The sequence below is a fragment of the Notolepis coatsorum genome (genome assembly GCF_963971535.1).
Source record: "Notolepis coatsorum genome assembly, chromosome: 16".
NCBI classification, from domain to species: domain Eukaryota; kingdom Metazoa; phylum Chordata; class Actinopteri; order Aulopiformes; family Paralepididae; genus Notolepis; species Notolepis coatsorum.
Window position 1 is genome coordinate 31,816,811 of NC_140180.1, and position 18,850 is coordinate 31,835,660.

The window sequence follows — 18,850 nt, forward strand, 5'->3', positions numbered from 1 at the left end:
AGACGACAGAGTACAGCAACTTGCAATGGGCCTGGTCTACAAGATACACTACACGACCAAGGTACCCATGTACATGACAAAATACTTCCCAAAGGTCAGTGAATACCACGATCACAACACCAGAGGGAGCTCCACAAATCATGTTAAACCCAGATTCGGCTCAAACAAGGGACTAAACACGTTTCGCAATTATGCCACATCAATGTGGAACGCCCTACCCAAAGCTGTAAAGGAATGTGAATCACTACCCACTTTCAAAAACACTCTCAAAAAACACCTAAGGGAGACTGCAACTCGAAACTGGCCCCTGTAAATGTCCGAACACAACCCCCTCCAATGTACAGTAAATTACCAAGTATGGTCTTGTCAATAATCCAATGTACAGTTTTGTTTGTACAGTTGTACAGTGTCCCCCACCCACCCCTCCTACCCAACCCCCCCCCCCCCCCCCCCCCCACTCCTACCCAACCCCCCCCCCCCACCCACCCACCCAACCACCTCCAATGTACAGTCCCCCCCCACCCCCACCTACCCAATCCAATGTACAGTTTCTACGTCAAATGTATATACTCTTTTTTTTCTGGACTCTTTTTGTATCACAAACAGTACTGTAATTGCAAATCTGGTATGTCATAAATGTATAGATGTAGCAGTACTGTCTATCTGTATGTCATGTATGTCATATTATGTTACGATGAATTGAAAATGGGGGACCCTGATGTAAACAAGACGAAAGTCTTTCTCTGGTCTGCATCCCCTTAACAATTGTATGTATTGAGCTGTACTGTACTGTACCCATTCTGCAATCTGTTAATAAAGTTTTCAATCAATCAATCAATCAATCAGTCTCCATGCCATCTATGTGCCTGCCTTGTACTTAACTGCGCCTGCGTGACGTTGTGACCCAGCGGTCCAATCAGCTATTTAAACACCGCACGCCAGAAGTGAAGCAGAGCTCGAAGATGGCGACGGCTTTAGTGGTGAGTGCGCCGTGAACTACCGGCGAGTCTGTAGGCTTTAACCTGTCGGCTTGTATCGTTATCAAATAAGTTAAACAACTATCTCAAATAAACTAACGCTATATTGCTCGCCTTTAGTGTTCTGAAAATCGTAACCACAGTGTCGGTGACTAGAGTAGAAACTAGACAGCTGTTAACTATCAACGTTAGCGGGCGTAACATTAAGTTAGTGAGCTTAGTTCCTGTTTTAATGTTTGTTTAATTTAACATGTGCGTCTAATAAATAGTTCGCTCCCATCGTAACTTGGCGGGCCTTTACAGAGGCGTTGGACGTTTCTGTTTCAATCGCTGAAGACACGACACAGTGTCCAGGCGAAGTTTTTACGGGGGATACAACAACTAACTCCTCCAGTATGTTTCGATGGCCAAGGAAAATTCAATCAATTTGTGAACATGTGCTACTCTCTCAAAGCCAGAAACCAGAGAGAATCAAGCTTGTTATGTCATCAAATATAAAGTCTAGAGCTATTTTTATATAGGCTATATATCCAAATTATATATTGTGGTGTTCTCCGTTCTGAAACGGAACACTTACCAATGAATGGGTGCTCTCATACATAGCCTTTCCTACAAAATAGTTCTTGTTCTGTAACGTTACCTGTAAAGTACCGGTTCCGTTCATTATTCTTGGAACCTTGGTCAAATCTAGTGAACAAGTCGTGTTTCCATCGGTTCTGAGCAGAAACATTGTACAATGATGTGTCATCAACAGAGGGCGTTGCTCAATGTATTTGCCGAAAGCATAAGGAACACTTGTTTATGATCTTCTTGGTGGCTCTCATAACCTGGTGTCTGAATTACTTTATTTTCTCTTTCACTCTGTAACTCAATAGTTGTGGGTAGTCTGGTAACTTTTCTCTGCAAGTGCATTGATTGATTGATTACTTTATTAACAGATTGCAGAATGGGTACAGTACAGCTCAATAAATACATACAATTGTTAAGGGGATGCAGACCAGAGAGACTTTCGTCTTGTTTACATCAGGGTCCCCCATTTTCAATTCATCATAACATATATGACATACACGATATACAGATGTACAAGCAAAACTGTACATTGGAATATTGACAACTATACTTCTGTAGTGGATGTGTTGGATAATTAATTGACACTTATGCTTAGTTTTAAAGATTATGGATTACCTTGTTGCTGAAGTGACTATAAATGACTGGGACACACACACAGGGAGCGAAATTAAAGCCCGCCAAGCGCCATTGGCGGGCAGATTTTACGTTTGGCGGGTGGGAATGAGAGGTCTGTCCGCCATGTGGCGGGCAACGAAACAGTCATGTGAAAACCGATTGAATAACATGATCCAATTCTTAGCGGAGTTCTCACTCGCTGTCAAGCACACAGACATGCAACGCGCTGCTCCTCCCTCCTCCAGCCCCTCCCAACCCCATGTAAACAGAGAGGCTAGAGTCTAACGTTAGCTACCGTTACAAAATGACCCAGTCAACTATTCACTTTTAGTTTAATACTGAGGCATTGTCCGTTATCTAGCCGGCTAGCTACTGATAGCTCCCGATATCAACAAATGCTCCAGCAAGTCTAGTAGTGCATAATACCTCCGTTGGATAGGTAGCTACCTAGTACACGTTAGCTCCAGTAGGGTCCAGCTGCAGCGCTGGAGAATCCTTGCTGGAGCTGGAGGCTACAGTATAGGGTCCAGCTGCAGCGCCGGAGAATCCTTGCTGGAGCTGGAGGCTACTAGAGTATACACACAGACGGTGAACGTTTGCAGATAGCGAGCATTTTGACTTGTTGCGTGGTGGCGATGTCTCGCAGATAATACAACTACAAGTATGATTATATAATATATATATTTTATACAAAAAAAAAAAATTTAAAAAAAATTGGCTGGTAAGAAATATGCTTGGCGGATAGATTTTTCTCATCTACCAGCCACTGGCCGGTGAGTCAAAAAGTTAATTTCGCTCCCTGCACACACACACTGTACAAGCAAAACTGTACATTGGAATATTGACAACCATACTTGGTAATTTACTGTACATTGGAGGGGGTTGGGTTAGGACATTTACAGGGGCCAGTTTCGAATTGCAGCCTCCCCGTAGGTGTTCTTTGAGAGTGGTTTTGAAAGTGGGTAGTGATTCACATTCCTTTACAGCTTTGGGTAGGGCATTCCACATTGATGTGGCATAATTGCCAAACGTGTATAGTCCCTTGTTTGAGCCGAATCTGGGTTTAACATTATTTGTGGAGCTCCCTCTGGTGTTGTGATCGTGGTATTCACTGACCTTTGGGAAGTATTTTGACATGTACATGGGTACAAAGTGGAGAGGTTGTTTAGCGTAAATGGAGAAGGAGCTTTTGCCTTCCTGGTAACTGGGGCAATTCCTACTGGCCCATTATGTTTCATGTATTGATGCTCTTATACGCCTCGAGTCGAGGTGTGCAATTCTCACACACAGTTGCTGTTTATGCAATCTCTATAATATAGACTAAACTAAATCTGTAATGTGCCCAAATAGCAGAGTTAAATGATGCTGGGGAATATTACATGATTTAGATTGTCTTGTCAACTCGTCAGTAATGGCCATTCCCCACACAAAATGACTGATGGCTGCACTCAACTCCCTGAGCAAACGACTGAAAGTTCCCCCTCGGTTTTGGATTTTAAGTGCAGTCTGCACATATTGCTAATGTTAACTGAACTGATGGTCCTTTCTATGACAGTGAATGTGACGTAGAGCCATATGAAATCCATTTTATTTTTTCCCAAATTCAGTTTTTTCAGTTTTAATATTTCAGAATTCTGTATTTTGCTTTTTATCCTCATTTTACTAATAAGTGGGAATGAATACATGTCCACAATTGAATAAGATATAACAGTCCATTTAATGTTTTTTAAGTGCTGCAACTCAGAAATACAGTTCAATTTTACAATTTTTTTTTTAAATATTGTGACAAAATAAAAATACACATTTCAAAGTGTAAACAATATATCACAATGACAATGTCAGTAGCCTAGCTATATCTATTATATTGTGATGCAATATAGTAATGCATAATTTAGGCACCTTAGTTTATAAAGGACTGTGTGTAATGACAATCGTTTGCATTAAACAAATGGATGGGTGCACCAGATTTAGCAAGAAGCTATCATTTCCATCCTATGTCCTAACGTTACATAGCTATTTAATCACAATAGTGTCGCACATGTTTTTGCGGGTCCAGTCCACGGAACGTTGACAGAATTAGCTAAACAGCTTATCGCCGAAGGCATAAAAGTCATTAGGATACTGTTCTGCTCTGAATTGAGGGCTTATTGTGGAATTTCTTAGCTTCTTGACGACATTAACACTTTGATCGCCAGGGTTAAATTCATAATTTACCATCCCTCGCCAGCCCTATTTAACATGGAGAAGTTCCCCTTCTTTGCAGGGCTATAACTTTTTTAATTGTATTGCTAAAATACGGTCTAAAGTATAAGTATGTTTTTATCGTTTTCTGCAGCTTTCTCCAGAACTTGATTTATAGCCCCAAATGCATTATATTGATGATGAAATACAGTTTGATAGGAATCTGTGCAAGATAAAAAATTTCAACTGGACGTGCTTCTAGGAGTTACTAAGTATGATCTGATGTTGACCGGATGGGCGTGGGGTCGTTTATAATTCCGTGGCCAACGTTATATCATTCATCTAGTGTGGGTGATATGATCATTAGAGCAGTTAGTATCGAACACGTTGAAAAATAACGCTGGATCTTACCGTATCTTCCTCGCGCCGTTGGACGATGAGCGTGGAACTGAAATATTCCTATTATGGGATGTAGAAATATCCGATCCATTTCCAGGTTGTATAATAGTTTATACAACGGCATGCAAATTTCTCTATTCTGATTGGCTGAAACAGTCCATTTACACGTATGTATCCTTCATAATCCACGCTCCTGGTCCCAGGACCCGCCCACCACCGAATCACATCACTCCGCCGGATCACTCCGTCGGAAAAAACAAGATGGCGGACAATAATCTTTAACAAATGGATATGTTGATAGCGTCATAACGACTAAATATAAAGCGATTCTGTCAAGGGGAACGTGTTAGTATTTTAAACAATGTTGGATGATGTAATTGATGGGTCTTGACTCAATCTAGAACAAAAGAAAAATCGCGGATTGATTGATAGATTAATTGATTGATTTAAATTTCTTCCTTCCTACTTTCCGACTGCAGCGTTCTCTCTCACACTGTCCGACGCTGGCGTACCCACAAACACACACACACACACACACACACACACACACACACACACACACACACACACACACATACACACACACACGCACACACACACTGTGACACACACACACACACACACACACACACACGCACACACACACACACACACTCCTGTCTGCAACAGCGGGGGAGTCAGACTGAGAGAGAAGCAGCGCTGTTTTAAGTGAGCATGGTCTATTGAATTGATTGATTGGTTGATTGCTAATTTTATTACTGTACCCCTGGTTTCCAACTGGTTAAGTTTAGGCTAAAAGAAATAAATAAAAAAATAGGGCGAAGAAAACGTTTTTTTCCTATAGGGCAAAGAAAACGTTTTAATAAATTTTCAATCAATCATTCCAATAATACACAGTTGGATGTGTTAGTTGGTTGGATGCACTTCAAGCTGCTTCCACATGAGGCAACTTCTCTCAATCATTCCAATAATACACAGTTGGATGTGTTAGTTTGGTTGGATGCACTTCAAGCTGCTTCCACATGGAGTTGTGGGAACTACTTTTTCTGCCGGATGGTTTTTTCAATAAATCTTCGATTAATGTGTGTTTATTGTATAGAAATAAGGTTGGATGAATCTGGCAGTTGTATAAAAGCTTTACACCACGTGCAGTCGTGATTTGTGACCAATAAACCATGCCTAGGGGGGTCTAACGACCCTCGGCTGCGCCTCGGGCCTAACAACCACCCCTAGGCATGGTTTATTGGTCACAAACCACTCCTGCGTGTGATGTAATGCTTAAATATACGTCCAAATCATGTTGTTTATCGAGTTATTTGCAACCGATCGATGTCCAGTGTGTCAAGATGAAGTCCCGCTAACGATAGCGAGTGCCCGGACGAAATATGGGTGAGCACCACTTCATCCGCATCACTTCCTGTTTGGGCGATCGGCCACCAGATGGCGCTCTTGAACCGTTGGAGAGTTGAGAGGGGCTCAACGGTACATATCATGTCTCCGGGGGAGAAATATGATTTCGATCACAGATTTTTGAAATATTGATATCAAAGACGCTGCCCAGCGTCTTTGGCAGAATGAGCATGGCGGGGAAAGACGCTGCCCAGCGTTTTTGGCGATTTAAAGTGTTAACACTGAAGCAGCAAGACGCTTGAGCACTGTGTGTAACCCGCTCTAGTGTCCCCGCCTCCAGTCCCCGGTCATGTTTGCTTTGCACCGAACGTTCCACCCAAAAACGGAATTTCAGTACAGATTGGGCCAAATTCTGCAATATTCCACGTTTTGCACTTGATTCCATTTTTATTGGTGAATTCCGCGATAACGTGGATTTCATATGGCTCTAAATGTGAGGAATGGGAAGGGGTCTCTCTGTGTGCTTGTCTCTGGAAGTTCAAGTAGCCAAACGTTACACTATAAAAACTAACTAGATTTTTATTTAACTTCATTAGCTGAAATATTCTAACATCATATTTCTGAATAGCTAACATCATTAAGTCTGCTATAAGCCACAGTGTGTGTGTGATATGTATATTACTGTCCTATCACCAGATGAGGTCAGGAGTTTGATAGTATTTACTGATGGGATTGCCAGATAGATAATGTTGATATTTAAACATATACAAAATAATTCAACCCTAGTAGTTAAGAGACCATTGACCAGAGGTAGGAGGGAGCCATTCCCCCCGGAACAATCTGCAGGTCCTCGTTGTTGAGCCAATGTGACTACAACTAGATTATTGGCGGTCGGGGACAGAGCCACGGCTATTCTACACAGTGATTTGAAAGGTCGGTCAGTGGGGAGGTTCAGGCGGCAAGTGAAATAGCTCAGTTTTGCTCCGGTTCAGTTTGAGGTGGTCGGTCCACTCCAGGTGGAAATGTCGGAACAGGCAGGCTGAGATCCGTTCAGAGAATTGGGTCGCTGAGGGAGGAAATGAGAGGAAGAGTTTGTCATCGGCATAGCAGTGGTATGAGAAGTGGTGACGTTAGCCAGACATTTGGCGTAGAGGGAGAAAAGGAGTGATTCAAGGTCCCAGCTGGGAATCAACTGTTTGGGTTCTGACTCTGAGCCAATTTATTTTTGATGGGAATTCTCAATCTCTAAAAATCTTTCCCGATTCATTGTCTATGGAGCAGCTTCAGACTTTATACTTGATGACATCACAGGTTTGAGTTTTAGTACTCTAGTTTTTGAATTTGGAAGAGTTGCTAATTTTCACTAAATATGCTGCTCAGTGCTGTCTTAGACCAGAGGAATAACATGCATGAATGATTTCTGAAATTCACTAGTGATAAGTGTGTAATCAATAAGGCTATAAACTAGGGATGTCCGATATTATCGGCCGATATCGGCATAAAAATGTGATATCGGAAAATATCGGTATCGGAATAAAATTTTTTTTTTTTTAATTTACCCAAGCAAGTAAGAACAAATTCTGATTTTATTTATTGTCAAAAGTATGCATAATGTTGTGTTAATTCCACAACAATAGATATGTAATGTTAATTACCTGAAATTATAAATTTTTTGGGGGGGGAAACCCCACATATATCCGTATCGGTTGATATCGGTATCAGAAATTAAGAGTTGGACTATATCGGTATCTGTAAAAAAGCCAATATCGAGCATCCCTATTATAAACCTATTGTGGAGCCCAGTCTTTCCATGTGGTGTTCCCGAAGTGGAGCTGATCTTTTTAAACCTTACAGTTGATTTACTATAAAGCCAAGCACCAGTAAAACTGAGCCTTTGAGAGTTTCACATGGCCATGCATATGTGTTTATTTCTTTAAAACATTGCACATCTTATTCATACAGGTGTCATCTTATCCTTCCCATTCTGAGGAAGTCAAAAGTGAAACAACTGTTCAAAAGGATGTGATTCCTGCAGATTACATCAAACATCCATTACAGAACAGGTGAGACCAAACTACCAAAGTCATGCATTGTTTATGGTTGGAACCCCTTGTTGGTCCTTGATGTTATATGTGGCCTGGCCTGTAGGAACAATCCCTAATCGGAAGAGCAGCTTCATTTTTGTCCCTGGAAATGAAACCTTGTATTTACATACAACATTATTTTATAGATTTTAATGTCAAATCTATTACAATGTTTTTAAAATGTAATTATAACATGTCTATTTTGTGTCTACATCACTGCTGTGAAGCACTTTAAGTTGCAATTCTTGTATGAAAGGTGCTGAATACTTATAATACACTAACTTACAAATATAGTGTATTAGTTTTCATCTATCTTCAGACCTTGGGAGTCACAATAAGGCCTAGTCCACGTGTACACAGGTATTTCTGAAAACCGGGGTTTTCCTCCTGTTTTCAAAAGAAATTCCATCCACACCAACAGTGTTTTATAAAATCTCTCGGTCCACAAAACAATGCAAACATGCTCACATTTTTCCATAAGCTCTGGTTTCACCATCCACTCCAATACACAGTGGTCTTCAAAAAAAACAAAGACATCTCCACCCTGGCAGGAGTTAACCAGGAAGAGATTTATTTCACATCACAAATGGATCAATACAGTCTGTATTAAGTTATGCAAATGTAGCCAAGAGTAACCCTAACCCAGGGGTCAGCAACCTTTACTATCAAAAGAGCCACTTTTCCCCCGTCCCACAAAATAAAATGCTCAGGGAGCTGCACAACCTATTTACCCTTAAAATGAAGATAACACGGTGTATAACATTTTATATATCCCCAAGCATACCCCACATTTAGCATAAAACGCCTGACAATTGCATACCCAAAGTAATTTGCGATTTATTATACTTTATACTTATAGCACACAGTTTGTTGCATTAATCGGATTATAAAGCAACAAAAAGAAAAAATTTGATTTTTTAATTGCTGTTTTTACCTGTTAGAACAAAGGAAAACCTCAAACTCTTATGAAGTGGAGAAAAAATACTGGCTGTGTAGACCTATTTTTTAATAAAAAACAGAAGAGGAGACAAAACACTGGTGTCTGTAGACCGACTTTGAAATAAAACCCTGAACTATTCAGGTATATTTTGAGTCCTTCCCTTATTTGTGGAACATTTATAAAATAAAAGTAGTCCACTTTGAAAAAAGACTACCACGTGTACTGTAGACCTACTTTGAAATAAAACACAAAAGGAGAAAACACTTGCATCTGTAAACCTACTTTGAAATAAAACGCAGAACTATGCAGCTCTATTAGAGTCCTTCCCTTATTTGTGGAAAATCTATAAAATAAAAAGTACATTTTTCGTTGTTCGCAAATTTCGCAACACATATCAGGCATACAGGTAAGCCTTTTGTTGACTAAATATCTTAGTTGATGAAATATTTTTTCATTTCAGTGTCACAGTATGACATCGATATCCCAATATTTTTTTTTGTTTTTTTTTGCATTGCACTGAAAACCGGATGATTTAGACGCAAGGACGTGACACTGTCATGAAATCGTTGTAGTCCTAAGAAAGAGGAGACCCAGGGCTTTCGATGGATGTCTAAATTTCATAAAACTACACGACCCAGCTTACACCAGCCGCATACAAATGTAGTCCAACCATTTTTCTTTTGCAAATATTGATGTGAATATCTCGCGGGTCGAACAAACCTCAACGTTATTGTTTCTTTACCTTTCTCTGAACATCTAGGAAAAAACTGCGTCGCAATCCGGTAAAAAATGGCGGAGCTATGGACATTATACAAAAGTAACTGTACTTACAGACAGTAGATTTCATTCATGGTCTTTACTGCCCTTTAACGGACGCCTGGTGGTACTAAATCCAGATTTAACTCTGCCAATGACTTGGCCATAATAAGGTAATTTATAGGCCTGATATTCATATTTCAAATGGCATGTGTCCAGATGGCAAAATCAGTACTGTATCTACAAAAAACCCTGTAAATCATCGGCCCTTTGTTCATTTGCTTAGATTCTTTTGTACACTTGATCTCAAGGTGCTGAATATGCTCTGTGGCAATTTTTCACTTTTGGTCAATGTTACCATGGTGTTATTCATCATCAAAGATGAATCATTTTTTATTTATATTCTCCTTTTGGTTCATTACAATTTACTCGAGCATAGACACAATATTTCTGACAATGGGAATACATTGCAGAACATGCAAATGGCCCTTATAGAAATGAAGATTAATGCAAACGGCCTTATAGAAGTGAAGCAATCTTCCATTTACTTGGGTATGTACTTTTAGGCAAATCTTATGAAAATATGGCTAGGGCTTAAGAGGTTAAATAAAAACATGTATGATTGTGTGGACTATGCCTAGATTTCTGGTAATATTTAATATTAATAGCCTCACATGTGTTTGAACTGCAGGTGGGCACTTTGGTTTTTCAAGAATGACAAAAGTAAAACCTGGCAAGCCAACCTCCGTCTCATCTCCAGATTTGACACGGTGGAAGACTTTTGGGCGTAAGTACAGTATATTATTGTTGAATGAAATGCCTGTTCTAAATAAGTGTAGGTAGGTGTAGGCTGCACACATGTTGCCCATGTTATTACTCATTTAAAGGAAAACTCCCAACATTTTTGGAAATTGGCTTATTTGGCATCTACCCTGGAGTTAGACAAGCAGATACATACCCTTTTTCTTCTCTGTGCATGCAGTAGGAGTAGGAAGACACTCACCGTTAGCCTACTGGAAGTAGGTTCCTCCATTAACCTAGTTCCAAATGTCTTCCTACTGCATGCACAGAGAAGAAAAAGGTATGCATCTTCTTGTCTAACTCCAGGGTCCCCAAAATGTTGTGTTAAGATACATATGTTTTTCTTCTCTGCATGGAGTAGGAAGACGTGCACCGTTAGCCTAGCTTAGCGTCAGTCACTGGAAGTAGGTTCCTCCATTAGCCTAGTTCCCAACGTCTTCCTACTCCTACTGCATGCACAGAGAAGAAAAGGGTATGTATCTTATTGTCTAACTCCAGGGTAGATGGCAAATGAGCTAATTTCCCAAAATGTTGGAGTTTTCCTTTAACCTCTTTTACCATAAGGTTTTCCCTGACTGATCAGATTTGAACAGCTAAATAGGCCATTGCCATTAATAAACGGTGACCTTCAGAATTGCCAATACTCTTTTAGTAAAGATGAGCAAAGAATTTAACAATACAAATAATGTCTATTTGCATAGCCCGTTATCACCAGTTGCATGTATCAAAGGGCTTCACAGGCCCACAGTGTAACAAACCCCCCTGACCTTAACCCTGCATGAAGATGAGGGATTCGGGAGCTTCAGCATAGAAATGTTGTAATGATGATGGCCAGCTGAAGGGCAAAATGTAAAAGCAACACTAATTGTCAACACATATTTTCCGTTTTGCGTAAATCAAGGGATCTGGCCTTAACTCATTGACCGCCGTGAATTAGACAGAGCCTGTCATAGCACTGCCACGCTTTAAAAGATAGGAGTGTGTCACCTTGTTTGTAGAGCTATAACTATATTCTATATTATAGCTATGGATACAATACTATGGTCCATTTGACATCACCTATCGTTCAATATGTGAAAAATAATAAATTTTTCCATCCATACGTTCCAGTGTTATACCGTGGTGAATATAAGTATGGTTTTAGAGCGGTCTAGGGCAGTGGTTCTCAAACCGTTTACACCAAGTACCACCTGAGAACGTAGCTGGCTCTCCAAGTATCACCATATAACTGGTGTTAAAATACAGTCTATTCAGCTATGCACAGTTCACGCAGGAGGCAAATGTATTCCTAATACCATTATTTATTGTTAACTTTTGTCAGACACAGCCACAATGTACAAAGGGTTAGCACTAGAACTAGCAAACGCTTCCACACAACTCATACAATGCAAGGGGCATTGAGAACATAACTAACATTCTCACATAGCAATCTTCCACTATACTGCCCTGTCAAGGCAGACCGCAGTAACTTCCAAACAGTGAAACTGAGAAAAATGGCTTTTAAGTTTTTTGACTTGCCATCCAAAATGTGTTATAGGTAGATAGATGATAGTACCCAGATTTAACATGTATTAATGAAGTAATCTTTAGGCATACAAAAATATGACATAATTATTTTAATTAACCCCCAAAAAGCAGATGCTGCACAGTTCCCTTAAATAATTATACAGGTAATGTACAGGCAAAGTGCAGTAACTTCAAATACAATGTTGTTTTCCCTGCAGCTTTCATAACTTAACCTAGCCATTTTATTTGGATCATCATCATTCCAATATATTCAGGTGTTAAATTTCATTTTCAAAATGGCTAGGTTAAGTTATGAAAGCTGCAGGGAAAACAACATTGTATTTGAAGTTACTGCACTTTGCCTGTACATTACCTGTATACTTATTCAAGGAAATCGTGCAGTATCTGCTTTTTGGGGGTTAATTTAAATAATTACGTCATATTTTTGTATGCCTAAAGATTACTTCATTAATACATGTTAAATCTGGGTACTATCATCTATCTACCTATAACACATTTTGGATGGCAAGTCAAAAAACTTTAAAGCCATTTTTCACTGTTTGGAAGTTACTGCGGTCTGCCTGGGTTTTGAGTGATTTTGTGTTACTGCAGTTTTTAAAACCCCATATCTCCAAAACTGAGCGACATTAACATCTGAAACTTGGTCACAAGATAAAACATTTATTGACGAGGTCAATTTCACTCATAACTCAATTTTGACTTTTTTCGAGTTACTGCGGTTAGTAGGGGTGTAACGGTACGCGGATACGTACTGTACCGCGTCAATGTGGTCCTCCGGTACAGTACGGGCTGTGCACCGTACGATTGCAACGGTGCGGAACCTTTTTTTGCGGAACTTGAATCCCCCCGGCCCCACGTAATTTATCAACAACACTGCGGTCTGCTGTGAGCATTATAAAACAAACGTGTGTTTAACCGACCGTGAATTAAAGTGTCAATGCTGTTTGTCATTTTAACAGCAGATACTTTCTTAAATGCCATCGTCCCGAGAGAGGGGTGTTGACGGGGAGCTCTGATGGGTTCGCTTGCTGGTGTTATTAGCTGAAGAGCTAACCGAAAAGCTAGTTTTAGCTTTAATGTTACCTTGGCTAAAGTTGGGGCTATTCATAATCCAGCAATAATGGCTGCAGACCTGCAAGCAAAGTACAGCAAGTTGGCACAGGAGTATTCCAAGGTAAATCACTTTTTCACCAATAACGTTAGATTGTCTTGTTTCCATCTAACGTTAGCTCATGCTAACTGGATAACCTAGCTCACGCTAACGTGGTCACTAATCGACCTTTGGCACACAATTAATGACATGTTGCGGACAGCCATATCGGTTAGTGCCAAATGATAAGAGTCTGAGGCGGAGTCTCAAAAGAGAATGTTGAATATTTATTGTGCAAAAATCCTCTGTGCTGCTTCAACGGAGCCTTGTAGTCTGAGTAGGGTATATCTGCAGAGCCACTGGGTAGCGAGTGCAAAGTGAGTGGATCATTGAGTAGGGTATATCTGCAGTGCTGCAAGTTGATTTGTATTAGTATCATTAATCAATCACCTGTTGAATAAATACCATTACTTTCTAGTTATTACTAAAAAACAGTATATATAAAACGGTAGCTGTATATATATATAAAAAAAAAAGTGTAATTTATATATTTAACAATGTATGCACTGGTATCGCCAGTTGTAGTTGTAGTAATTTACCTACCTCAGTCGTGAGAAAAAATATCCAAACTTCAAATAACTACAATTTCGACAGTTTTCGGCTTGCCATTGCTCCGACTGCTTTGTTGTTGAATCAAGTCAAATCCTAGGTAAGCATATATTGTGCGTGTGAACATGAAAAGAAAAAAGGTAAAAAAAATAATATAATAATATTATATATATTTTTTTGTATCTCACTTGAATCGATACTCGGTAGTACCGACGTGTTTCGGTTCGGTACCTCAAAAGTACCGAATTCGGTACCCATCCCTATATACGGCATAACCCACCACAACATATGGATCGGGGATATTTGACGCGCTCATTCCCTATGGTAACATCAAGGTCCCTGGATGAATAATGAATACAAATATAGAAAAAAAGAGAACATTCAAATAACGTATATATGTGGGTATCGTTAGGATTTTATCGATGCTGCTTAACGGTTCGGTACTTCATCGATACTCTTATCGGTTCTTTTTTACTTATCAATTTTTTATTTTTTTTAAAGAACAGAATCGACATTGCTTTATTATTCTTTTATATAACTATATTACTGCACATGGCTACTTTTTTTTTTATCAATTAATACAAGCAGTCAGATAAATTAACTATTTTGGGACTTTCTATTTTATTTAGAAAGTTCTTAAATCAGAATGTCCCACCCAATACCCAGCTGTTCAAAACGGTTCAAAACTCCATGTTATTAGTAGAGGCTGTGACACTCTGTCATCCTTCTTCTAGCTGCTAGGGTGAAGTGACTTTGGGCTTGCTGGGACCGGTGGTGGTAGAGGGAGGAGGGGTGGGCTGGGACATGGTGGCTGCAGCCTCAGCCTGAAGATCTTTCATCTTTCTAATATATTTGTAGCTAAACAATTAGCTAAGCAATTATATTTTATTTATTAGCCTATTCATAATAATTCGTTATTAGCCTAGCTAACTCCGTATCTTGGCTTACCTGCAGTGGATGGAGATGGAACACTGCGAGCAAAGCAGTCGAAAACGGCGCATTTCTGCAGACTAATATGTTTTGACAACAGATGTTTTGACAAATTGCTTGTATTGCCACCCTTACTGGCAAATGTTTTATTGCACTTGTGGCAACGTGCGTCGTCGGCATCGACTTTCGTAAAGTGTACCCAGACTTTCGAGCGCTTTGCTCTCTCCGCCATGACGAGCGCAGAGCTCTGTCTGTGTGCTTTGCTTCAGCAGCACGGAGCCACTGACTGGCACCTCCCTTAAGTACCTGTGTGTGTATGTGTGAGTAATAATGGCTCGCTGCTTCTCGTGCAGCGATGGAGAGAGGAGAGATAGTTCGCAACGTTTAAATTCCTCGGAAAAAAAACTCATAGTAATAATAATTTCTAGTATCGATGGCAGTACCGATAACGTCTGAGCTTATCAATACTCCGTTTTTTTCTAATTTAGTACCGGTTTCCATTTAGAACCGGGGTCCGGGGGGCATCCCTATATACGTGGTTGGCATTCAACGGTTGTCGGCCAAACGTATATAATCGTTGTTGGCGGGCATTGCGTTAAAGGTAGAACTGAAGAATAAACGCACAAGGCCACATAATTTAGCTTTTGGGGATTATTGCAGAAATATTACATTCTTCATGAGGAATTATTAAGATTAACGCAAATAGGGCGGCTAGGTAGTGCAGTGGGCAAGGCGCTCGCCATCAATGCAGGAGATGCTGGGTTCGATCCCAGCTCTCGGCGTTGCTACCAGCTTGGCTGGTCGTTCATACTAATACAATTGGCAGTATTAGGGGGTGGGAAGCTGGTGGGTGGGGATTGGACGTTGTGGACAGCGACACCTACAGGTCGGTTGGTGCGCCTGCGCAGTAGAATCAGGAAGCGACGAGGGCGCTGTGTCCCTCCCACGCAGACCCTCGCCGCTGAGAGGTTGCGCTGTGCTGGTGAAAAGATGCGACGGCTGCCTCCTCGAGTACCGGAGGGGACACGTGATGCAAGGCTTTGTCCACATTGCAGCCGACCTGTGGGAGGCATGGCCTCGTTCGAGACAGGGGAGGGGTAGAATTGGACAATTCGAAATTGGGCATGGGAGAAAAATTAGAAAAATGGGGAGAAAAAGTAGATACAAAAAAAAAAGATGAACGCAAACATAATTCTACATAAGGCAACAAGAATCGTAGCCCTGAGCTGCGTTACTGGGATGCTGTGAATGTGTACGTTGCGTCTATGGGTCGTGTGTTCATTGTCTCTTGTAACTGGGCGGATCGTACGGCAGTGATCCATGCGGGGACACGATGACGCCCAAGTGTCGGATCAATGGGGGGAAAACCCTCAGTTAGAACAGATGACGAAGTACACAACACCTCTGAGCAGAGCAAGGTGGGGAGGCGAATGGGAGCGAGACGGGAAGCGGCTTCACTGTATGCGGTGGGAACTGGCAGAGGCACGTCGTAGCTGCTAATGTTAGCTTTTTTGGAACGGGCAACAGCGGTTGAAGAAGGCACGACAACGCCTCTACTTCCTCAGGCGCCTAAGGAAGTTCCAAGTCAGTCAGAAGATCCTTAGGAACTTCTACTCATGTACAATAGAGAGCATCCTGACCGGCAACATCACCTCCTGGTTTGGGAATAGCACTGCACAAGACCATAGCAGACTACAAAGAGTGACACGTTCAGCCGAACGCACAATTGGAGGGGGGCTTCCCACCCTCCAGAACATTTACAATAAGCGGTGCAAGGGGAAGGCTAAGAGAATTATTAAGGACTCGAGCCACCCGAACAACTGCCTCTTTGAACTGCTGCGGTCAGGCAAGCGATACCGGAGTCTTAAGGCGAGCACAGAAAGACTCAGAAGAAGCTTCTATCCCCAGGCCATCAGGCTGCTAAACGAACAATAAACACTATGCAACAACCATCAAATGCACACAGCACACACACCCACACGCACACACTCACTCAAACAAACAACACACTGCAGCACCCACTCTCCACACTTTAGATCACACAAACACACTTTACACTTTATATTTATTGATAAAGGATTTGCACTACAACTCGTACACCTACTGTGAATTGTACCTAAATTGCACCTCGTCCCATTTCTGCCTTGCACTATATAGTATTGTATATTAGTACACTGCACAGTATTGTATATTGTATGGTAACTACGTCTATTCTGCATCGAACATTGTACATATGTCTAAACTGAACACTGTGACCTAATTTTTTTACTTCTAATTTTACTATGTTATTTTATTTCATACTTATCTTGTCTTGCACAGTCTCTGGAGCGTAACAGTAAGAAGCATTTTGTATAAAAGTATTCTGTACTTCTGTATGACATATATTAAAGAAACTTGAAACTTGGTAATGAAGACTAGGGTAGGCTAAGCCTACCCAAATGTTATGCTGGGAATCTTGAAAATGATATACAATATATGCGCGCATCATTATATAGGCTACTATATCGTGTGCGTGTTGTCGCTGCAGCCCCCTGGTGACTATCTGGTGATTATGGGTAGGCTCGGGTTAAATAATGTAGCCAATCACATCCTGATCCTGCAGCAAAGCATAATACATTTTTTGTAAACGTCTGCATTCCGAATTTCCGCTGGCTTTGTAGTGAACACCACAAGCGCGCTATTTTGAGTCAAATTTCAAAAAGCTAAATGGTTATACGGTATTTTTCAAAGCAATTTATAAAAAAAGTAATTCAGAACCCTGCCTGGGCTGCCCCTGGGCATAACACCGGATCACCTGAGGCTATTGTATGTTTTATCTTTGCAAACAAGGGCTTGCTCTACGAGGGCATGATGAGAGTCGGAGTTAATCAAATCGTGGAAACTTTTTAGAGCTACTGTATGTACATTGTTTTCAATGCATGATGAGAGATAAGATCCAAATTACGGAAAACGTTTCCTTCATTGCCGTCGGCACCGCAACTTGTGAACGGTCTTTCTCAGCAATGAGGCGCATCCGAAACTGGCTAAGAAGAACAACAATATGTGACAGGAAGGAGAGACTGTCAACTGAGTCTGCTTCACATTGAAAGTGATCTCACAGACAAACTTAAAGCAGAAAAGATCATTGATGCCAAGACGAAACGTCTCATTTTGATTTAGCTGCATTTAAGGTAAGACAATGGTTAATCATATTTGATGCCTTAATTTGAACACTTAATTTGCACTATATGAAATTAGTGGGGCTCGCTGTAGTATCCTAGCCCTAGTGGGTGTGTATTGTATGAAATAATCAGAACCTGGACAGCACCGTTTACAGGTGCACGCAGCGTGCGCAAGCAAAAAGGAAACATTTTGCACGCGACTCCCAACCCTAATGTCCAGCTCACCTGCCGCCTATGGGCAACAACCTGACTGGATGCCGATTAGTGGGTGGGGCACTCGCTAATGGCAAGGAAAACACTGGGGTTAACTGGTTCGGGGCCAACCACGTGTATATATATATATACGTGTTTGGGAGCCGACGCTTGAAGGCCAACCATGTGTGTATATTAAACTAGTTTTTGCTTTTATTCCATTTTAACACTTTGGTCGCCAGGCTTATATTCACAATAAACCATCCCACGCCAGCTCTATTTGTCTATGGAGAAATTCCCCTTCTTTGCAGGGCTATAACTTTTTAAATTGTATTGCTAAATTGACATTACTATGGCCCATTCAACGTCAAGTATCTATTGTTCAGGGTGTAGCAACGTTAGACTTTTTCATTCACATATTCATACTAAAATACGGTCTAAAGTATAAGTATGTTTTTATCGTTTTCTGCAGCATTCTCCAGAACGTGATTTATAGCCCTAAATGCATTATATTGATGATCAAATACAGTTTGATAGCAATCTGCGAGAGATAAAAAAATTCAAATGGACGTGCTTCTAGAAGTTACTACTTATCATCTGATGTTGACCGGATGGGGGGGGGGGGGGGGGGGCTGTTTATAATTCCGTGGCCAACGTTAGATGATTCA

The 18,850-nt window shown here is 40.8% G+C and overlaps 1 protein-coding gene across 1 annotated transcript in view; it reads left to right on the top strand.

The window, feature by feature from the left end:
- The first annotated feature begins 950 nt into the window (after positions 1-950).
- Positions 951-18,850, top strand: part of LOC311242653 (eukaryotic translation initiation factor 4E-1A-like) — a 30,382-nt gene continuing 12,482 nt past the window's right edge. The window contains exons 1-3 of the mRNA XM_084331651.1: positions 951-980; positions 8,055-8,155; positions 10,564-10,659. Coding sequence (XP_084187777.1) covers positions 963-980; positions 8,055-8,155; positions 10,564-10,659 — 215 coding nt within the window. The 5' untranslated portion in view covers positions 951-962. The remainder of the gene's footprint in view (positions 981-8,054; positions 8,156-10,563; positions 10,660-18,850) is intronic.